Raw genomic sequence first — 21,464 nt, forward strand, 5'->3', positions numbered from 1 at the left:
AGACCACATGGATGCAGAGAAACCACTCCACAGAGGCTGAGTTGGTGAGTTAGAAAAGCAATATGCATCAACATTCAATCCGAATCAACAGAACAGGCAAAAAGAATAAAAGCAGGATCACAAAGAAACACAAACAAAAGCCGGCAGCCAAACTTTTGTTTGAAAGCCTGTCAGGTCTAGACTGCAACGGGTGAGGAAGGAACAGCTCGAAACCACAGCTGCTAATGGTTATGGATTTGGCAATCAAAATGTCTTTGTTAAAAAAAAAAAAGTTAACTGCCTTACTATTGAGGTTACAAACCGCAGCCTTGATGCATTGTTGCAGTCAACATCCTCCCTGCTGTTTTTGAGAGCTTACATCTGCTGCTGGCAGATCATGTGCTGGCATAGGCTCCCTTTGAGAGGATGCACAAGGAATTTTGCTAGCCTGCCTTCCTTTCCCCTTCTTCCCACATGATGCCTGTCAGTCCTTGCCTGCTCTGCCCCTTGCATGCTTAGCTGGTACACAATCAGATCCAGACACAGCAGGCTGGGATCGCCACAGGATCCTTCCCCCAGCCAGTCAGATCCATCTGGTGGGTATTCTCCACATCCCAGCCTTGAGCCCAGCTCTCATCGTGTTCCTACACCACAAACTGTACTTGGATTCAAAGGGCAGGGGAAGCAATAAAAATGTAGTAAGTAATAACAGGACTTTGAAATGTAGATTTAATATTCAAACTTGTGCTAGTGTACTCAGTTTTTAAAACGCTCAGCATTCTCCCAGGGCTCGAGTCTGCAGAGAGACCCAGAGGACTCAGTGATGCCAGCAAACACTAGGCACACTGCACCCCCCCTGCTCTTCCTGAACTGGCATCACAGGACTTACAGCCACCAACACCCTTCTGCGGCTCAAATCCCAGCCTGAGAAAACACTTGCCCATGGTAAACCCTGGAAGCAGGGCGAGAAGGGCTTGAGACATTTATAGAATGCCTGACAACTGTCGGGGGGAAACTGGGTGGACTTGGAAAAATGCTCAGTAGTGTACTAGGCTCAGCTGAAAAAGCAGTTTTCATTCTGCTGTACCAAGGGACAGCAGAGGCAAGCCTAACCTCTGCTGCAAAGCAGCCCCACTGCCCACGCTGTCCGACAAGCCCTGGCAAGGAGGGAAGAGGCAATGGGGAGGAGGAGACCAGGGGAAACCAGGGCACCTGCTTCTAGTTCAAGCAGCTCACAGTGCCTGCACCCTGCCAGATACAGTCAGACAGCTTCAATCAGCTTCATAAAGTCCTTTCATAGACCAAGACTTGCAAAGCAAAGGGGTAAAATAGCACAGCCGAGCACAGCAGGTGACGGAGATCAACTGAACTTTGGAAAAAACCTAACTCTGTTGAACCCAGCCTTGTGCAGATAAGGCATCTGCATGCCTGCCCTGGTTTACTTCAGCAGCCACCACCCCCCACACAGACCCTTGCTGCTACTCCCCAAGGAGGCATGACGCTGTTGGCTGCTTCCAGCTGTTGATTCAATCCCACCAGCGTGATGGGTTTTCTCACAGCCCAACGCGTGGCAGAGCCAGGATATGCATCTGAGCGACCGGTCTGTTCGGGGTTATGAAATCGATGACATGCTGATGAAAGCTTAAGCAAGCACAGTCCTTCAGCATTCATACATTTACCGCAGTGGTTGTATTTTATAGCTTCCAGCTCCCCCGTCATTTGGGGTCACCACCTAAAGGGTGGTCAAGGCTCAACCTGGTGGAGCTACAACTGGACAGAGAGGGTATGAGGCACCTGAGCAGCAGCTCAAGGTCAGTTTCACCTAACCCTCAGTTTCAAGATTAAATAAAAACCCAAACACCAAGGCGGCAGCAAGTATCAGTGACCACATCTGAAAGAAGAGAAAAAGAACCCCTGACTGGTTTGCTCAAATGGTAGCAGAGGCTAAGTCCACAGTCATCATTAATTAAGTCATATGCTTCAGCCTTGGCTTGGTTTTTTCCCCAGGGTCTAGGAAACCAGAGGAGAGGGCAAGCTAGCCTCTATCATTCGATTTCTTTGGCATGTTAATGCATTCCTAAATTAATCATCATCAAGTGACAATCTCTCCTTCATCTTAACAGACTGAGCAGTGGCCTCAGTAAACCTGCTGGCTTATGTAAGTCAGCTGGAGCCTTAGAAGAGTCTCTGATGAAAACCATAGCACTTCACATAAGGAAAAACTCCCCAGACTCTTACCGTCTATAATCCAAACCAGCTGCATGCCTGCTCTGCTGTGCTCCTAGAACCACGAACCAAGGGGGCTTTATGCAGTGAGAAACCGAATAAAGAGCTGCATCACCCGTAGGTCCCTGCAAGCCAGACTAATGTCTAGTACCACTTGATCTGGCATCAGGCTACACGCAAAAGACAAATTCAGCTAAGGAGAATTCAAGAACCTGTAAAGTTCAAAGACTTTTCATCAGCTGCAATCATTAACAGCCACCTAGATTGCTGCAGAAGGAAGCATATCTGATCTAGCCTTCAAAACCCTGCTAAAAATCATTCATCGGTTGAGGTGCAGCAAGTAAGCCTCAGGAATGAAAAGGTAAATATCCCACTGGTGGGGGGGGGAGCAAAGGTGCCAGTAAAGCCACAGCACTGCACAAACAAGCATTTGTCTTGCTCCAGGCCTAGACTAGGAAACCTATACTTTAGGGAGAAGGTCCTCACAAAAACTCTCTACATATTTATACTGTTGTTCGAAGTACACATCAAAGTATATGTTTGTGTTTCTCCCTCTCATTAACTTCTTTCTTAGGAAATTATTACCAAGGGGCTATTGTTCCTTTATTTGGAGATAAAACAGGCACCTTCTGGAGTCTAAATATAGAAATTTTCTACCCTTCTTCCTCACTCCTATTTGAGAATTTGAAGCGAGTCCTTTATGTATGCTTGGCACCTGAGTCTCTTTTGGGTTTTTTGCTGTTATTTTCACTGGGGGGGGAAGAGGAGGGCAAGAGATTAAATGCAAATTTCCTGAGAGGGAAAAATAGAGCCTATTTAAATGATAGTTGCAATCTCATGGCACAAAAATAGCTTAGACATGCTCCCTTGTGCAGATTTAGGACATTAAGTGATCACCTAGAAATGAAAAATAAACACTTTACTCCCGTCAAACATAATTATCCAATATTTCAGCCCGAGATAATAGCTACATCTAGATATTGGCATGTGTGCATGCTTGCATTCAAAGTAAGTCCAAACACACCTATCAACTACTAAAATAGCAGCAGCGGAAATGTTCTTTTTTCCAGTTAAAGTAATAGTCTCTCAGATCAAAGTCATTAGCAAAATGAACATGGACTTCAGAGCACATTAAAACAGCATAAATGTAAATACTTCCCTGCTTACTTTAGACTCTTGCCAAGCCCTGCCTGCACCATCCCATGTTTCCCCAGTGAGCACTGCTGAAGTCACCGACACCTCATGCAGGAAAAGAAAGGCAGCTCCTTGCTCTGCTCAAGGTGTTGGTGACGTCAGCCCCAGAGCAAGGAAAAGCCGCCGTCAACGCTCAGATCTCAACAGGGGGAAAAAAGTTTCCAGGTCACCTTTAGCGCCGAAATGCATAACAAAGCAATCATTCTGGTCTCAACCAAGGCTTTTTGGGTGGCTGCCATGAAGAGAAGGAAATGAGCCCAGAACACGCTCTGAGGAGGTGCAAGATGCGCAAAGCTCAACTGGAAATACTGAGATTTAAGAGCCACACAGAGGGATCTCCTGGCAGCAACCAACCACCCACTCTGAGCAGCAGGGCTGAATTCAGAAAGCAGCTTTTCCTTCAGTCCCCTGTGAACAAAGCAGGTGACACTCTATACCTGGGGTGGACTTTTCTACCTGACAATAACTTCTGCTCCTAGGCCAGCTTCAGTCCAAAGATCACAGCTCTGAGCAGTAAAGTTCAGTGTAAATAACATCTGCCAGGGAAGCACTGCTTTATTTTCCATGTGGAAAAGAGACCCAGAGGAATGGATTTAACTAGTTCATGAAGTAGCACAGCTGGGATTAGGGCAATGTCGTCTGATGTGATGCTGATTTTAATCACAAGGACATCTCTTCTCTGCTCTTCCTCTGCTCCTCACCAGCTACTGCACACAAGATCCTGTACTGCCATCACTTCTCACACAGCCCTGAAGATCTGCAAACCACTTCAATAACATCAGTTGGGTTTCAAATATTTTATGTAGGGCAGAGCTGCAAGACTGACCCCTCTGAAGGGGTTATGCAAGGCCAGACTTACATGTCTGATTATAATGCAGATAAATAACCAGTCCCTAATGATAACGCAAGCTCTTGGGGCAGGGACTTGGTCCAAGTCTGTTGGTGCAGCATCCAACAAAATGGACCATCACTACTTGATCTTGTTTTTATTGAGCACAATTATATATATATATATATATATATATATAAAAGTTAAATGAGGATAATGATAGAAAAATACCAACAGGGTGCCACTAACATCTTCATTAGCAACCTGAGAGAGGATGCAAATAGCAACGGAATTAAATCTGCAGATGATACTGAATAGGGAGTGGGTGACAGCATCAAAAGGACTGCGGAGGGACAGACCAGGAAGAGTCTCCCTTGCCTACAGGAACAAATGGTCACAAGAGTCAAAACAATCTTCCATGGCTGCTGGAAAAGGCAGGACCACCACCAAAAGACAATAAGCAAGACAGAGAACCATTTCATCTTTGGGTGGTGGGTGTAATCTGCAAATGTGGCTTGTCCTGCACTTGTGACATGATTTCTTCTGGAAAATGCAGAAGCTTCAAATACAAGTTGGTGAAGAGGGTCAAAGCACAGAGCCCAAAAAGAGCTCTGCAGTGGCTTAGTCTCCAAGAGGTCTCTGCTGCTGTATCACACTACCTCACTTGCTAACGTATTGCAGATCTTTAGAGAACAGTCAATGTTTTTTGCACACAGTAAGTGGCAAAACCACATCATCTTCCCTTCCCTCTCCCCCTGAAGCTAGAAGGAGTCTTTGTACACTGAGCAATGGCTGGATTACACTGCTGACAAGTGGCTTTGGTGCTGGCTGCTGATGAACCTGGACTGAATCATCAGCATGAGCAACAGGGATTTCCTACTCCCAGCGAAATCCAACACAGATATCGGATCTGGCAGCGCACACTTCTTCATCTTGCTAGCATTTGCAATTAAATTAATCTCAGCTTCCTTTAGATGCACTTGCTGCTCATGACAGTCCACAAAAACCTACATTTCCTCATAAAACAGCTTCAGAAAGATGCTCAGATCTCTGAATTCGATCTTACAAGCTAGGGAAATGAACACTGCATAAAGCAATCCTGGGGGAAAAATGGACAAAATCACTGTAAAAAGGCAACAAGTTGGGAATTATAAATAGTTTGGAATATGGGAGCAGCAAAAAGCCAGTGAAATATAAAAGAAGTGCCATGGCACTGAGAACAGAGGTAAGTCTCTTGCCAATAGGTCTGAGAAAGAGTGCTCCTGGAATACACTACCCTTCCTTTAGTGCCTCTGTGGCCAAGCAGTGCCAGCAAACTGGGAGGAATTTATAGAGAACATAGCAAATTGTGAGGCTCCTCTATGGGAAGACTAAAAGCTAGTTATCTACAACACAATTTCCAGATTGCAAGAAGCTATTGTAAAGTTGCAGCCACTTTACCAATGCCTGAAGAACATACCCATGAAGAAAAAAGAGGAATTGTTAAAGAGAAAAGTTTGCAAGAGACCAGGACGTACTTTTCCACCACTGTTACAGGCAGTGGTAGAAGGGCGAGTATCTCCATTTAAGACCAAACTGCATATTAGTGGATGCTACCGAAGAAACACCCTACACTAGCCCCAGTGTCCTTTCCTCTTCTCCCTCGAATGGCTTGCTCCCATCCAAGGCCAAATACTCCTGCAGATTCCATTGTATTCCAGTCTCAAAGCTCCCTCTGCTGCTCGTACTCCAACCTCCTCCCCTTTCTGCCCATCACTAAGAGACGCAACCTCATCAGAAATACTCTTTATCTCTAGTTTCAAGGTATCTCTCTCTGCTAAAAAACCTCACAGGGTTTGGGAAAGCTAGGAAAGCACTTCACAAGAAACAGCCCGCAGCTGCTGATGCCTCTCCAACCCTTCATGGAAAGAAGATGCCCAGCAGCCTGGTGTGTCCTCCTCCTCTATCCCAAGGAATCCATTTATTCCATCTCACAAGATGGTCTTGGTTCACTATCAAGCCCTACATGGTCTGGTGATTCCCATATAGACCAAACCTGACTCCTACAAGAAGCAGTCGAGTGAACAGGCATCAAAGGGTATCAGGAACAGCTGTGCTGTGCTTGGTACTCAACATAGGCTTTGTAAGTTAATAAAACACACCCTAAGGAAAGCTGCTGCTCCAGATTTTGGGCATGGAGTCAGTCACAGCATCACAGACTCAGACCTCAGGAGGTCTCTAGTCCAACCTCCCGATCAAAGCAGGGTCAACACAGAATTCAGACGAGGTTTTGTCTTGTTGGATCTTAAAAATCGTCATGGGTAGAGACTGCACAAACCCTCTAGGCAATGCCTGCTCCATTCCTTGGCTGTCCTCATGGGGAATTTTTTTCTTAAGTCACATTGAACCCTCCCCTTTCAATTCATGACCTCTCTCAATTTATTGTCTCTCATCCTCTTGCTGTGTACATCAGCAAAGAGCCTCGCTCCCTCTCTCTATAATCTCCTTGCAGGAAGTGGAATGTCTTTCTTCTTCCCCTGCCTCTCTTCAGAGGGCACATGCTCCAGCCCCCAACCATCCTGGTGGCCTCCACTGGATGCACTCGCAGTTTATCAACATCTTTTTTGCAACCACAGAATTCCAGATGTAGTTTGCAAAGAGGAGTAATTACTTCTACTGGCCATACTGGGCCATCATGCCACCAGACCTCCCTGCTGCCAGGGCTCCTGTTAGCTCGCTGGCTGTCAAGATCCCCAGTGCCTCTTCAGCAAAGCCACTCCCCAGCACTGATGCAGGGGGTTAGTTCACCCCAGGTGCAGGGATTGGTGTTGAGCCTTCAGGAATATCATTCCAGCCCTTTCCTCCAGCCTGTCAAGGTTCCTCTGAATGGCAGCCCTGCTGCTGAGCATACCCACTGCTCCCCCAAAGAGCAGCATTCGCAAACTCATTGTGGGGCACTCCACCTACCCCTCCAGATCATGGCTAAATGTATTAAATAGAAGTTAGAGGAAAAAGCCCTGATAAACACCACTTTCAAAGAGATTATGAGGCAACCACCACTGCACTTTGAAGCCCGATGACCCAGCCAGCTGTCGACCCTTGAAGTCCACCCACCCAGACTATAATGACTCATCTTGGATGCATGCATGCTGTAGGAGACCAAGCTAAAAGTTTGTACAAAGTAAAAGATATTCACGACTAACTACTGGATCGCAGAAGGTCATTGGGTTAGTCAAGCATGATTTTACCCTTAGGTAAATCCATACTGGCTATTCCCAATGTCCTTCTCCTCCATGTGTCCAAAACTGGCTTCCAAGAGGAGTCGCTCTATGAATTTCCCACAGATAAAAGTGAAGCTGACCTGAAGTGTCCATGATCATCCCTCCTTCCCTTTTTAAAGATGGATGTAATTAAGTCACCTCCCTACAGTTATCAGGGTCCTATCCCGATCTCCATAACCTTTCCAAGGTAAGAGTGGCCTTACAAAGTCATGTACCACTCGGCACATTTGGGTGCACACCATCAGCATCCACAGGCTTGTATGCATGAGATTTCTCAAAAGATTCCTAATTCAATCTCCCTTCACTATGGGTAGTCCCTCTCCAATACCTCTAAGCACGAGACCTCTGGGAGATCTTGCTGGTGAAGCCTGAAGTGAAGAAGGCCTCAGTACCTCAAACTTAACCTGTGTTCCTGGTCACCAAATCACCTGCCTCACTCAGAAAAAGGCCACTTAAATGTCCCTTAACTGCCTTGGGAGTCTTGATCCACTGTAATCTCCAGCTGTCCCTCTTTCCCCTGTATCTCAGGGCTCTGCATGTCCTCTCTGCAGGGTCTCCAGGAAGACCCTGTGGCTCTTCTGTCCATCCTGCCTGTTGGGAGGGTGCTCACCTCTTCCCACAGTTCTTTCTCCTGGTGACTCAGTGCCCCAACCAGAGCACAGCTTTCACCGGTGAGGCCACTGTGACCTCCAGCTCCAGGAAGAAGCACCAAGCAGTTCCAGCAGCTACAGACACCTCTGCTTGGGCCAAGCTACCCTCTCTTAGGTCAGGGTAGCTGATCCTGCTGGCACCTCAGGGCCAGGGACAAGGTCCCATGGCACACCACCACCACTGCTGCAGTGGTCCACATTTCCACACTGTCTTGAGTTTTCAGGTCCCTTCATATCCTCTGCGACACAAATCACTGCAATAACTGCAAAGCCTCTGCTGGCTGTGCTCCGGGAGTGGTTTGCTGCATTCCAAAAGCAGCCAAACAGGTACTTGACCCTTCCTATTCCAGAGTCCTCCCTGAGATGGGAAGATCAGCATTGTTATACCCAGGGGTAGCAAAAAATTGCTGACTGGCTAGGCAAAACTTGGAGTAATTCCCTCTATTACAACCCCATGAAGCTTCTTCAAGAGAAACAATCAGCACTTTAGAAGCCATATCCAGGTAAGATGTAAGCTCCCAAGTTTGCCAAATGAGGATGAAACCCAGAAATTGACATTAATGCACTGGAGTCACAGCAAGGGAAGCAATGACTGACATGTCATGCCCTTGCAGCATGGTCTCTCAAGCTAGTCTTGGTTTAATCAAACAGGTGTCAGTGTTTATTGAAAAGGGTTTCAGAGTGGGTGAGAAACTCATTTCAACTAAACTACCTCACTGGCAGAGAGGCTGACGATGGATTTAGTCTGTGTTAGTCCACTGCTCCCTTCCACCCCTGCTGAAATGCATTTTCTATATATATTCTCCTTCTAGCCATACAAAACTGCATAATAGTTTTATCTCCTCTCAACACAGTCTAAAATCTCCATAGTCTTCTCTAGAGCATCTCCTGGAGGAAGTTACACAACTTCAAGAGTTTGCTGGCTAACACAAGCTTGTAAAGGTTTATCTGCTATACTCACCTGCTCATTAAATTGCTCTTGTGATAAACAGTCGGTCATGTCCACACAGCCTAGGAGGCACCCCGAAGGATAATCGCTTGGAAAATCCACATCTGCATCAAAAGAAATATCTCTTCAGCAGGACCACATCCCCACACATGTAGCTGGGGTCTTCTAACCCCCAGATGCCTTTCCCTCTCCTCCATGCTCTTCTACTTTTTGAGGCACAGGAAAACAAACAGCTATTTTAAAACCCTGTTGTTCTTCTTCCACCTCAGGATCTTCATCATGACAGAACTATGGTTGGGAGATGCAATTGTATATACATCTTTTCCTAGTCAGATTCTGACAGAGGAACATATAGTGCAGGAAGAGCTCTTTGCCCTGATGAGGAAGCAGACAATCCTTTTGTATAACATTTAAACTAGATGACGTGCAAGAACACTGCACAAACAGGCATGCAGTGCAGCCAACAGCATCCTCCTACCCACATGACAGAATAACATCTTCCTGAGAACCCGTGACTCTTCAATCCTGATTTCTGCAAGGTCAGAATACATGAAAAGCCTTTAACATCGCTGTAAACAGACTGAAGCACAAGCCACTTCACACACAAGCAGGCACACACTTGACAGCTTGTTGCTTGAGCCAAGAATAAAATAAAGTCCTCTGCCATCAAAAGCTATCACAAGATTCAGGTGCAATTGAACAGTGTTTGTGCTTGGAGTACATGACCAGCTAAAGGATGGAGTTGAAGTCTGCCACCATAACCACTCAGCTGACAAAATGCAGAAAGGATGAAGAGAATTTCAAGAACAGAAGGTTGAAAAGTGAAGCAGTAATAACTGCTCAGCAGAGAGGGCTTTCTCACACTGCTCATTATGTGGCTCAATGTACCAAATAATACAAAGATCCAAGGAGAGAAGTTCACCTTTGCGGAGCAGCATTCTGTAGGTGGTCTCCAGTTCAGAGATTTCCTGAGGGGAAGGTCTTTTAGCAGTAGCTGCAATCCATAACCGCCCTCTATGCGATGTGTACCAGGTCCTGCCCTCCACCCTAGAGAACAAAGGAGAATTTATGACTTAAATTTCAGCAGAAATCACCCACATGGGCAGATTTTTCAATCGAATGTTTCGTTATGCAATTCCTGCTGCTACGCTTTGCCCTAACTATTTAAACTCAAGCAACGTGTCAGGACTACAGAGAAAAGCTGAGATGGGCAACAAACAATGCCACAAGCAGAGCATGTCCTCACAGCTTTAAAGCAACAGCAAAAAAGGACATCAATCCCTTGCAAGTACAGCAGTATGCCAGACATGATCGTAGGACAATCTGCTCATACAATTCCCTTACAAGCTCAGAAAGTTCCACACAGTAAGCATGCAACCCAGGGAGCAATAACGGACCATGCATCTGTATGAAGCAGTCGTTAGCTGCAGCTCTCAACGATCCCAGAATGGACACTAGGCATCAATGCTGCAACTGTAGCGGCGTGGCTGGCAGCATCCCCAGACCGCCTGGGTGCAGAAGCTGGGCACGTTAAGATTTACAGTATCTTTAGCTTGGGAAGTGAAAAAAGTTTTGCTCTCCAAAATGAAAAATTCTGTGATGGAAAGGGGAAAAAAGGCTAAAGAAGATTCTTTGTTCTATATTAATTGTGGGAAAGGTGAGTCAACATGCCAGGGATGCTGGGCTGAAGCAGATTCTCTTTGTAACCCGATTCCCAGCCCAAAGGTGAAAAGTTTTACAAGGTTTCTTTTTAAACAACCCCCACGCCACTGTTGGCTTCTTTATGATGTACAAAAAACCAGAAGAGCACATTTCACATTTTCAGCTTCTTTGCCTTTCAAATTCCAAAAAGGTATGCCCCCACTATATTGCAGAAGTCTCAGGCTCTCTAAATTTACCCACTGTGAAGAAACTTGTACCTTCTAGGTTAGCTACTCTCATGAAAAGCAGGTTCACCAGCTTCTTAAACCATCAGTACACCAGACGAGGAAGCATGGCTTCCAAACTGGAAGCTATCAGTAGGTATCAGTTGCTGTACAAAGCAAGCAAGTCCACAATGCTCCTCTGAGGAACACAACTTTCCATCTGACCTATGAAGCAAGAGCGGACCAGGATACATCACAGTTCAGGCCACCTCTTTACCTTTTGATTCCTCTTATGAGCAAGGAAGCCCAAGGCTGGTGCATGCTGAGGCACCAACCATCATCTGAGATCTCCTGCAACTCTCGATCCTGAATCCGCAACCTGTTCCGCTCCAAGCCAGACTCATTTCCAGCATCCATGGAACATACAGCTTTCCTGTGTGGGAGCAAACCAGTTTGGTCCACCCACTTCAGAGTGTTCAAAAGAAACAAGAAAAAGGTTAGCACCTCTCTAGGAATAATGTATATCAAGTGCAAATCCAATTTGAAGGTTTCCTGCATTTAAGGACAGAGGTATTACTCTTTTTGGGATCACTCTTCTTTCTTTGCAAGCTTGCTGTGCTTACACGCCATACTTTGGCAGTAGAAAAAGCAAGGTCATGCTCAGCTCTGTGCAGCTTTTCCTTTCTACACATCACAACTAAACTATGGATTTAAAAAATACATCTACCTGCTGGTATTTCAGAGCACTCACAGGAAGATACAATTTTCAAAGCATATCCACAGTCACCAACATTCAAAACTGGAAGTGTCCAACCTCCAAATGCTTAGCATACACCAAGAACACGACAATTAAAGTAGAATAAGAGGATAGAGGTTACGCCCTTTGGAAACTGGAAATCTGGCAGAAAAGGCTTCATAAATTGAGCTGAAAAAGTGCCAGAACCTTAGGCTGACCCTGAGAAATTCTTCCCCATTCCTGAAAAGGAGGCAGGAGACTAAAACTCAGATAAACCAAGCCTACCAAGAGCCAGGAGCAGAGCAGGGAATTGGCAAACCTTCTTTGTCCCCAATTCAGATGGCTAACAAGCATCTCAGACACAGGGGAGGACAGAAGCACTACAACCATACCAGAATTCACAATTCTTAAGCTCAGCTCTCCCAAAGTTAGTCATTACTCTGAAATAAATCATTCAACCCATACTGACCAAAGGAGCAGGCTGAAGAAGACGGGGATTCACTAAAACACCAGAACTCAGAGTCGTCTTTGCTTCTGGGCCCCCAGCTGGCTTGCTCAGTGTACCACAATTAATGGCTTCAATGGTTTCATCCAGTCTGCAAGCATAAATAAGAGCCATGAAAATTCCCTGCTTCCCCTGGCACCATCTCCCTTTTCCTGCACAAACACTTCTGACCCAAAGCATTTTTTCACCACCTCCCCTAACTATATTATTTCCTTGCTCAGTCTGATTTCTAATTTGAACAGTGACTCTTCTCCACCACAGAAACCCAACTTGGTTTGAATTTGAGATTAATTGCTTCTGTTGAGGCCTTCTGCAGCATCTTTTTCCAGGGCAGCTTTCTCTTTGACAGACATGCCAGCCACTGAAACCCCACGCAAGCGTTGCAGTTGGCCTTAGGGGAGGGTCCCAGCAGAGCTGTGCTGAAAGAGGTGATATGCTGCAAGCCAGAAAGACCCTCAAGGAGCTAAAGAACACAAACACAAAACTGTATCCTAGTGTCGGAGGTGCCCTTGAAGGGATCAGCTTGCTCAGCTTTCCTTACACCTGCTCTGCCAGCTTCAGCCAGACCACTATCCATAACAGTTTTCACTTCTCTGCTCTTGGGCATGCCTTCACACTGCCAGTTCTCACTCACTTGCTGTGGTATTCAGCCATGCTGTCATCTTCCTCCAGGATCTGCCTGCCAGCAAAGTCAATGGTGATTTTTCTGGAAAGCCGAGAGGCATGACGCAGCTCCTGCAGCTCCTGCTCTCTCTTCTGGAGGGCTTCCCTTTCCTGCTTGGACAGCCACTGGTTGGAGTCCATGGCAAAGTAATCTGATTCATCATCAATGACCTGAGTTCGACGTACGCTGGTGAGAAACAACCACAATGGCAGAAGATGAGCACAGCAGGACAGTGACACAGTGCTGACTGCCCCAAACCTGCCTTCCTACCAGCTTCCTTCTGTTCCCTCTAGAGAGCTGGACTGTCAGGGACACAAAGAAGGACATGCAAATGGGACCTATTAGAGGAGTTCACTCTTGTTCCACCAAACATCAACATTAAGGTGACTGTAGCTACAGTCCAGGTTTTAGAAGGAACTCTCTAACATTTCTGTTAGAGGCAGCTTAGCCTGCCAGATAGTTTATGCTATTTCATGACAGTCTCACAGCTAGTATCTTACCTTGTCCTGTCAAATTCCAACAACTTGTCTTTGTGTTTCACAGCCATCTCCAGACCTGCTTTGAGTCTAGCTTCTTGTTGAGGCAGTAAGTCTTTGCTTATGGTATCCAAATTCCCTGAACTTTCAGCACCTGAGATGAAAAACAGGTCACAGCTCAATAATCAGTTGTTTGAAACCCAGTCTCAGTGGGCCTGGCTGTAGAAATGCCCCCTAAAAGAAAACGTCACTTAAGGAGCTGAAAGAAGAATTTTGCACCAAAATCAGCACCTTTCCAAAGCAAGTTCAAGCCCCGATTTTCCCACGAGCCCCTTTCACAGACCCCTTCCTCCAAAGAGAAGGAAGCATTTAAATACTATAGTGACATCATCTAGGTAGTGTTTAGAGAGGTCGTCTTGGTCCTTGATTCTCCTTGCCCCTTCCCTAACAATTTGGGCAGTCTAAATTCTGCCCATCACCAGCCACAGGCATTCAGTCCCCTCCTAAAAGCCAAATTCTCTCCTGAGTGTTGTCACCTCCACAAAGAGACTTGGTCACAACAGAGCTGACAATTGCTAGTTACATACAGAGCAATCTATCTGTCGGCTGCTATATGAGCCTCTTAAAAATTATATTCTCCCTCAACACACCTCAGCAAGTTTTTCAGACCAGCTATTGTTAAAGAGATGGAGAAATCTATTCCCAGCAACTATCTCTTCTTTCTTACCATTTCTGGCAAGGGGCCAAAACCCAAACAAACAAACAAACAAAAGGGAACAAAAAAAAAAAAAAAGTTTTGCATCAAAGCCACAATGGAACAAACCAATGTATTTCACAGAAGACACCACAAAGGCTAACATGTTTATTTTAGGGAAATAAAAAAAGCTTGTATTTCCCTGTTGGTGCTGATCCACATTTTTTCAGTTCCAAGACAAATAGCTAACCACATTTCAGCTTTCGCCTACATAGATAATGCACAAAGCAAGACCTGGCAAGGGCAGAAGGGAAGAACGATAAAATGGGTAAGAAAGAAAAGGAGATCCTGAAGTATGTCAGGATCTCTACGGGAAGATTACAAACAGACTGACTCTGTGGTCAGCTGTTACTCTCAAGGACTTACAAGATCTCCTGCCATCTCAGCAGCTCTAAAGAGAAGTTGACACAGACCCAGAGTAAATATTTTCTCAGTTCTTCAGCAAAGTGTATTTTTCAACCAAGAACACTGTGACCTTGGCTATATTTCAGCTAAACTCAGACAAACACTCCCACAATGCACAGGTCTTTGCTGGGAGACTGGGTATTATTTCCTCTTGCTTTCCTTGGCTCTATTCCTATTTTTAGCTCATAAGATAAGTGTTAGACAAGAAGAGTCATTAGAAAATATTAACCACCACCTCTCTAGACCCAGCAAATCAGATAGCAGCACTTCATCTTCCACAGCACACATTCCACATGAGACTTATCCTAATTTTCATGGACTTCACAATGATCCAGTTCATGTGATTGATTCAGGAATGCCTAACGAGCAGCCTTGGGGCCTCTGGGTAAGGACATTATATGGTTGCCATTTGACACTCGCAGTTATCACCTCTGCTGAAGTCCAGTAACGCTGATGATTGCTTGCAGAGAGGATACAAAGAGCCAACTTCCCAGCCATCCTTTTAATGCCTACCATGTAGCAACAAGGGCAAGCGGCTCAGTGAAATCTGAAGCAAATAAAGTTCACAAACTGTCCTGGCAATTTAAACCCCTGAGAAACATTCAGGCATCAGCTCCCAAGAAAGAATTACCTTTAGACTTTGACAGCAATTCTTCATAATTTGGGTGAATGTATGTCAACAATTTACACATCAGGACGGACACACTCTCATTCCTACACAAGACCAAGGCAAGTATAGCACAGTGAGGCAGAGCAGCTCCTGCTGTTGCATAATTGATGGGATTCACTACTTGACAGGTATGTCATTGCTACTGACCTGCCATGAGCTTCTTCAGCAACTTCTGGCTCTTGTTTGAGTCCCGTTGAAGAATGTCCTGCTCTTCTTTAGTGCACACCTAAGAAAAAAAAGAAAATTTAGACTTATGAAGGACATCACCTGCTTGACCAATTTCAGAGCCTCAGACAACAGCTCAGGGTTAAGCTGTTCAAAATGGCCAATACAGTCCACACCTTCCCTTCAGTGTTATTTACACAGGGAGAATCCTGACAGTTTGTTCTTTACTAAAAGCAACCCATGAGAAATGTACAGCTTGGTCTTTCTGTGGGTGAGTACACTGCTAGGTGATCTCAAAGGATTAGAACTGCAACCAGAACCTCCCTGAGCAATGCTTAATACAGAGGTCCCCTCCCTTGGCTGGCCACTTGGAGTTAAACAGATCTTCAAAAATAGCAACCGATCTGATTTAAAACATTTTATTCATCCAACCAGTATTTTCCTCTCCTTAAGTTAACTTTATTTTATTTTCCTCTCCTTAAGTTAACTTTATTTAATCTGCCATCATTAACTTGCTCCCTTTCTCCAAAATGTGCCCTTTCAACCAAACGCAGGGTGTAACAGGTATGCCAAATGAGGCATGCCACACAAGTGTTGAAGTCAGCACACTAGCCCTGGCCATGTCTTCTGCCCCTTACAAGGCTGCCAGAGCTGTGCTCAGGGTGAAGGCTGAAGCCTTGCGCAAATTTTGGATGTTAGTGTGATGCACTGGACAGCCACAAGATACTGTCATAAATCAGGCAAGCAACAAAGTGATGTAAATTATGAGGGAAACCTCTCCACGCTCTGATGTGGCACATAATAAAAGAAACACAGAGTGACTTAAAGCCACAGCAGTTCTCCTTCCCCTAGGAGCAGAAGACCACACAGGCTCTTTCCTGCCCAGGTTCACAGCTTGGATAACTTTGCTAGAGGAACTTTGATCTCAGAGGCTAATTCAGCCCCATGCCATTTCAAGGCCCTGAGTGTACTACACCACGTTCAAACACAGCAAATAAAATACACCTCATTACTAACCAGAGCACCACAGAACAAGCAGGGTCCAGAGCCCTCCTGCTCACAGACAATGCGCCCGCAAACCAAGCAGTTGTTGATGAGCTTGTGCTTCTGGCCCAGGCACTCGCAGGCATGACGCCCAGGGATCAGGACAGCCAGCTTGTCTTGCCCCTCCTTGGTATACAGGCTAACATATTTGGTCTTCTTCTTAGAGGAACTGCTACTGCTGCTGATTCCGCTGCTGTTCTCCTGTGCCTGAAAAGCAAAAAAACCAACAACCAAACAACAAACAAACTGTATTTGCAGTACAACACTGGCAGCAAAAAGAAAGCACTGACCCTTGAACAGGCTGGGGAGCCTCAGACAAGTATTATTCTGCCTGACTGGAAGGAAACTTGGACCAGTCCCCAGATTCAATGGAAAGACAAGCTTAGACCTGCCAGAAAAGGTCCAAGGAAGCTAAACAAAGCAAGGACATAAGGATGTTGCTGATGCACTTGATGTTTGCTGCCTCTGAAAGCTAAAACTACTTGGATCTAGAAGGCAGGTGTGCTGTCAGTCCTCCAGACCTGCCATATCAACTCACAGGTGTTTAACAGCTTCGAACACCAACTCAGCTACTCCCAGATTTCAAGGGCTATTAAATTATAGCAATGCCCTGTTTGTTTGAAGTCCTGTGTGCACCTGTCCCCAGAAACAAAGCTGTTGATGGCAGCAGGGCCTCTTCATTCACAGCCAGTTCACCACACAGCATTTCTTGCTTTCCACCTGGCACAGCCACCTGAGAAGAGGTTTCCCAGGCACCGCATGTTCATGTATTTAGCTGTAAAGTAAATTCTTCTCCTTATTTCATGACTTGGCATCAGTGATTCTGTGATTCACCTCTCTGAATTTCAGTCAGGGACTGCACTGGGTCAGGCCGAAGTAGAGAAACCCCAAACAGAAACAAAGCAAGGTATTTTAGATGAGGGCTGGATTAATAATCTAATAGTGAAATTCTGTTTTCTCCCTCAGACCCTACACCTTAATCAAAGAAACAAATAGTTCCTCCTCCCACCCGACATCACCAGCAGGTACCGGCTGAGAAGTGAATTGTTGAGAAGTTAATTGCAGGAATTAATTACAGCACAGAAATAATTCCAGGAGAACAGAACAAAGCCAATAGCTACCATTTTTCTGGCAATACTCAAAAACAGATGCTTTGGGAAGTAAGCACAAACAGACTCCAGGCACAAACCTGTCTTGTAACACTAGATGAGACTCATTTCAACCATGAATTGCATGCCAGTCATGATCAAGGAAGACTAGGACTTACTACCCTTATTTATTTCAGCAAGCAGCCCTCCAATGTAAACGCACTCTCTGGCCTTTAGTTGTCATATCTGCGACACGTTTGAAAATCCGCTTGTGGCGCAAGTGCAGGCGCTTCTTTGCCTCTCCTCTCCACAGTCTCTCTTGACAATAGAAAAGAGGACTTCTTGGAAACCCTTTCCCAGAAAGCCTGTTTTCATTCACCACAGAATGACAACTCGCTCTCTCTGCCTGCCACATGCTGGAAGATCACTCCCGCTCCCTAACCCACACCCCTCAGCTAGCATTGCTTCTACGTCCCACATCCTCCCATGCTGCTTTTCTTGATGATGGTGGCATGCTGTGGTATTAAGACATCTCGTCTTGGACTCTTTTTACCTGCTCTCAATAGCAGCAGGCTACTAGTTTAGTAACAGGCAGATGCAGCACTTCCATTTTCCCCAGTTCTGCCCAACTGGTTTTACTGCCACCGCCAGGTCCAAACACTACTGTTACGAAATAGAACGTTACTGTCCATTTTTAACCCTGCAGTTCAAAAAATTTGGGGTTTTTTATTGTACAAACACTTTCACAAACATTTTAAGCATTTGCAGCCTCCCTGCTACAAAAACTTTAACTTAAAAACATAAATTTAAGTTCCACTATTTATTCAGGTGCAACCCTGACTCTCAGGATTTGGATGTTGCTCAGTCAGGGCTGCACATGGACAAATCATGGCATTTAATCCTGGGAAGTGCAACATGCTCAGTGTTTATAGCATGAAGGACTCCACTGCAAGTCTAACAATGCACGTCAAGCATACTGCACACCCACACACTTATTTCTGCAGAGCACACGCTTGTGCTCAGACAGCAACAGCATGATCTGCTGTACTTGATGCCACCTGGGACCACAGTCATACAGCTGGATCTACACCTAAGGAAGGAGCTTGGTTCCCAGCCAGTAGCACTGAGGCAAAACCCACTACACCGGAAATAAAATCCAGAAATTCAGCCTAGGAAATCCAAACAACATTTAACAGCTAAGATCGTCATATTTGATGCACTGACTGCAGGAAATTGTTCTTCTGAATAAAAGACAAGTCTGCTGCAAAAAGTTAGTTAACTATCACAGAGAAAGGCAACTACTGCTTGCTGCATGGCCTTCCGCTGCTTGAAAATGGCAGGTTTTCTTGGTGTTTAGCATTTCTGTGCTCTTATTTTGCAGTTTCTTTCATTGCAACTCAGACTGTTTATGAATACTGCAAAAAAAAAAGCCTCCACAAAATCAAACATCTCAATCTCACTAAAGGTACAGGAGTGGAGGTGAACAGGAGAGGGAAATGGTGCTGCTGCTCAGTGGAAAGGCACTCACTACAGCCCTCAAATTCCTCTGTCTAGCACCCAAGGCTTCCTCTCTGAAGCAGCACGAAATACTTCAGCTGCCAATTAAAAAGCTTTATTCAGCATGAGTGAAAAGTTTTAAATGTAGCAAGGAATGTTCTGCCTACTTGGTGGCTTCCTTAATTGCTCAACTTCACAACTCTGCTTTAAAGAAATACATTTTATTACAGCATCTACTTCCATTGTCTGCTCTCTCATCCAGGCTTCTTCAGCAGGGTGGAGTAAAATCCATTTTGCCATAGTCACTATCTTTTTGGCCATATAATACATCCTGTTAGAGACATAAATATACAGTCTTTCTCCCCATCCTCATATTATTTCCTCACAGCACTGAGACTCCCAGGGACACACACAAGGTATGAGCACAGCCCATCCAAATCTGCAGTCAGCTTTGAACAGTTGATGCATGGGAACAGCCACCCCTCTCATTGCAAGTGGGTGACTGTACAGCTCGCGGACAGTGCGGGACCCTCACCTACCCAATGGCTGCCAAAGTATTTGCTCAGGTTATAGCTTTTGGCTGCCATGCTGCATGCTATCTACGAGTGAACGAAGACACACAAATTTATATATCTCAGAAGGTGTATGGTATATAAGACAAGACAGGGTTTGCAGGGGGAGGCAAGCATTTATTAGACCCTATGACATAACCAGGAAACACAAACATGCTTTCAGGTACATAATCCCCTTCAAAGGATTCGGATCTCTGAAAGCCTATTTCTGCTCTCCAGTCACATCTTTTGTTAGTGTTTGATATTACCTTTCCCCACAACCCAGGTTCAAAGTGTGCCCTCACCACACAGTGACATGCAGCCTGCCCATGCATCCCAGACGCTCTCACCTTGGCCAGGTCAAGGGGGGTTTTTACTTCCTCTACATGTGCACTTGGCTCAGCATATGCAGATGTGTCCTGCTTGTTCCTTCCTTTGCGTTTACCCTTTTTCGCTTGGTCTCCAGCCCGAGGCACTTCAGAAGTCTCTGGAAATACGCGTAAGCACAAAGAAAGGCTGGGTAACTACCAACATGAGAAAGATGTCCCTGAACTCTTACTTGGGGAATGAAAATGGGCTTTACACTGTCACAATGAACAGAAACAATCACGGGCATTCATGGCACGTAACTGTTTATAAACAGAATAAGCAAGACAAGCTCATTTAAGACTTTAATTCCTTCCCCCCCCCCCATACCACTCACCATCCTTTTTCCGATAGGCTGGCAGAGGCTCAGGAGGCAGCTGGGAGGATTTCCGCCACCTGGCCAGCAGTTCTTCTACAAACCAGCTCTTCTTTCCATCAGTCCCCTGAATGAGGTCAACAACGTACTCCCGGATCTCATCCTCGTTTGTTATTGACAAGATATACCTGCAAGAGGGTGGGATGGAGAAAAACAGGTCAGGAGGCTTTTTTTTTTTTTTTAATGAGGAAACCAATGGTCTAATCACACACATACGCAATTTATCTCTCCTCTTCAGATTATTATGTCATAGAGTTCATTACCTGGTGTGCAAAGAGCCGGTATCACACAGAGAGCAGAGAGATTATTTATTGCATGTCTGCGGAGAGATGGATGCTGGGTGGTAAATCCACAAAGCCAGCACGCCTCTTAAGACATAGTAAACCACTTCATACACTTTGAACAATTGTTTACTGTTATGTTCAGTCACATTTAATTCTTATTGGTTCTTACAAGCTTTGTCTGCATTTAAGGGTATAACACTTTTTTTCACTGCCATGTTCTGTGGGGAGGGGGCTTTGTTAGTTGGGGGCTTTCCTTGCTCCAGGGTGGATTGTTTAGTATGCTAATTAGGATAGTTCACACATAGGTCAGGTAATTTTCTTTTTGGTGTCATTAACCATCTGGTTATCTTTAAGCTTATCTTGTTATGCCCCAGCTTGCTGTATTTGCGGTCTCTGTCCCTTCTCCCAAAGCCTTGTTTTGTTAACTGTTTGTAACATCCCCTGTTTTTCAAATTTGTTCTCATTTTTCATTATAGATGTTTACATATTTTGTCTAAATTTCAAGTAATGTAACAGACTGGCCTTCTGTTAACCACCTATCCAGCAAGACTGTCGACTACAAGATCAGGTTTCTGTAGAGACCACCGTAAGAAATGGGGTTATGAGTCAAATTTTGTGACGAGTTTAAGAGAGACACTTTGGAAATGTCTTGTGGCTGCTTCACTGAAAAAGAAGTAAGGTAAAATATCTTTCTCCTCCAGTTCCAGCGTAGAGTGACGTACCCCACAACACCACACAATTCACCACGAGACGCCGGTTCCCACCGGAAAAAATTAAAATCGCACAACCCAAGGAGACAGCGGCGCGCCCTCCCTCGCCCACCCACCGGGGCCCCACGGGCCCCGCCGCCGCCCCCCGGTCCCCTGACGGTGCCCCAGCCGCGGGACGCCCCAGCAGCCGCTCTGCAGACACCATCTCCCCTCAGCGCTGC

The 21,464-nt window shown here is 45.4% G+C and overlaps 1 protein-coding gene across 3 annotated transcripts in view; it reads right to left on the reverse strand.

Annotated features, from left to right (window-relative positions):
* TRIP4 (thyroid hormone receptor interactor 4) overlaps positions 1–21,464 on the reverse strand; it is a 51,120-nt gene that overhangs the window by 29,368 nt on the left and 288 nt on the right. For all 3 annotated transcript variants that reach the window (XR_008733396.1, XM_055717439.1, XM_055717438.1), the window contains exons 2-11: positions 20,211–20,377; positions 19,858–19,994; positions 16,345–16,578; positions 15,310–15,388; positions 13,358–13,487; positions 12,828–13,043; positions 12,158–12,284; positions 11,230–11,417; positions 10,010–10,134; positions 9,100–9,191 (exon numbers count right to left, since the gene is read on the reverse strand). Coding sequence is in view for 2 of the 3 variants with exons in the window: in XM_055717439.1 (XP_055573414.1) it covers positions 9,100–9,191; positions 10,010–10,134; positions 11,230–11,417; positions 12,158–12,284; positions 12,828–13,043; positions 13,358–13,487; positions 15,310–15,388; positions 16,345–16,578; positions 19,858–19,994; positions 20,211–20,377 (1,495 nt within the window). In the remaining variant the exon portion in view is untranslated. The remainder of the gene's footprint in view (positions 1–9,099; positions 9,192–10,009; positions 10,135–11,229; positions 11,418–12,157; positions 12,285–12,827; positions 13,044–13,357; positions 13,488–15,309; positions 15,389–16,344; positions 16,579–19,857; positions 19,995–20,210; positions 20,378–21,464) is intronic.

The sequence above is a fragment of the Falco cherrug genome, chromosome 7 (genome assembly GCF_023634085.1).
Source record: "Falco cherrug isolate bFalChe1 chromosome 7, bFalChe1.pri, whole genome shotgun sequence".
NCBI lineage: Eukaryota > Metazoa > Chordata > Aves > Falconiformes > Falconidae > Falco > Falco cherrug.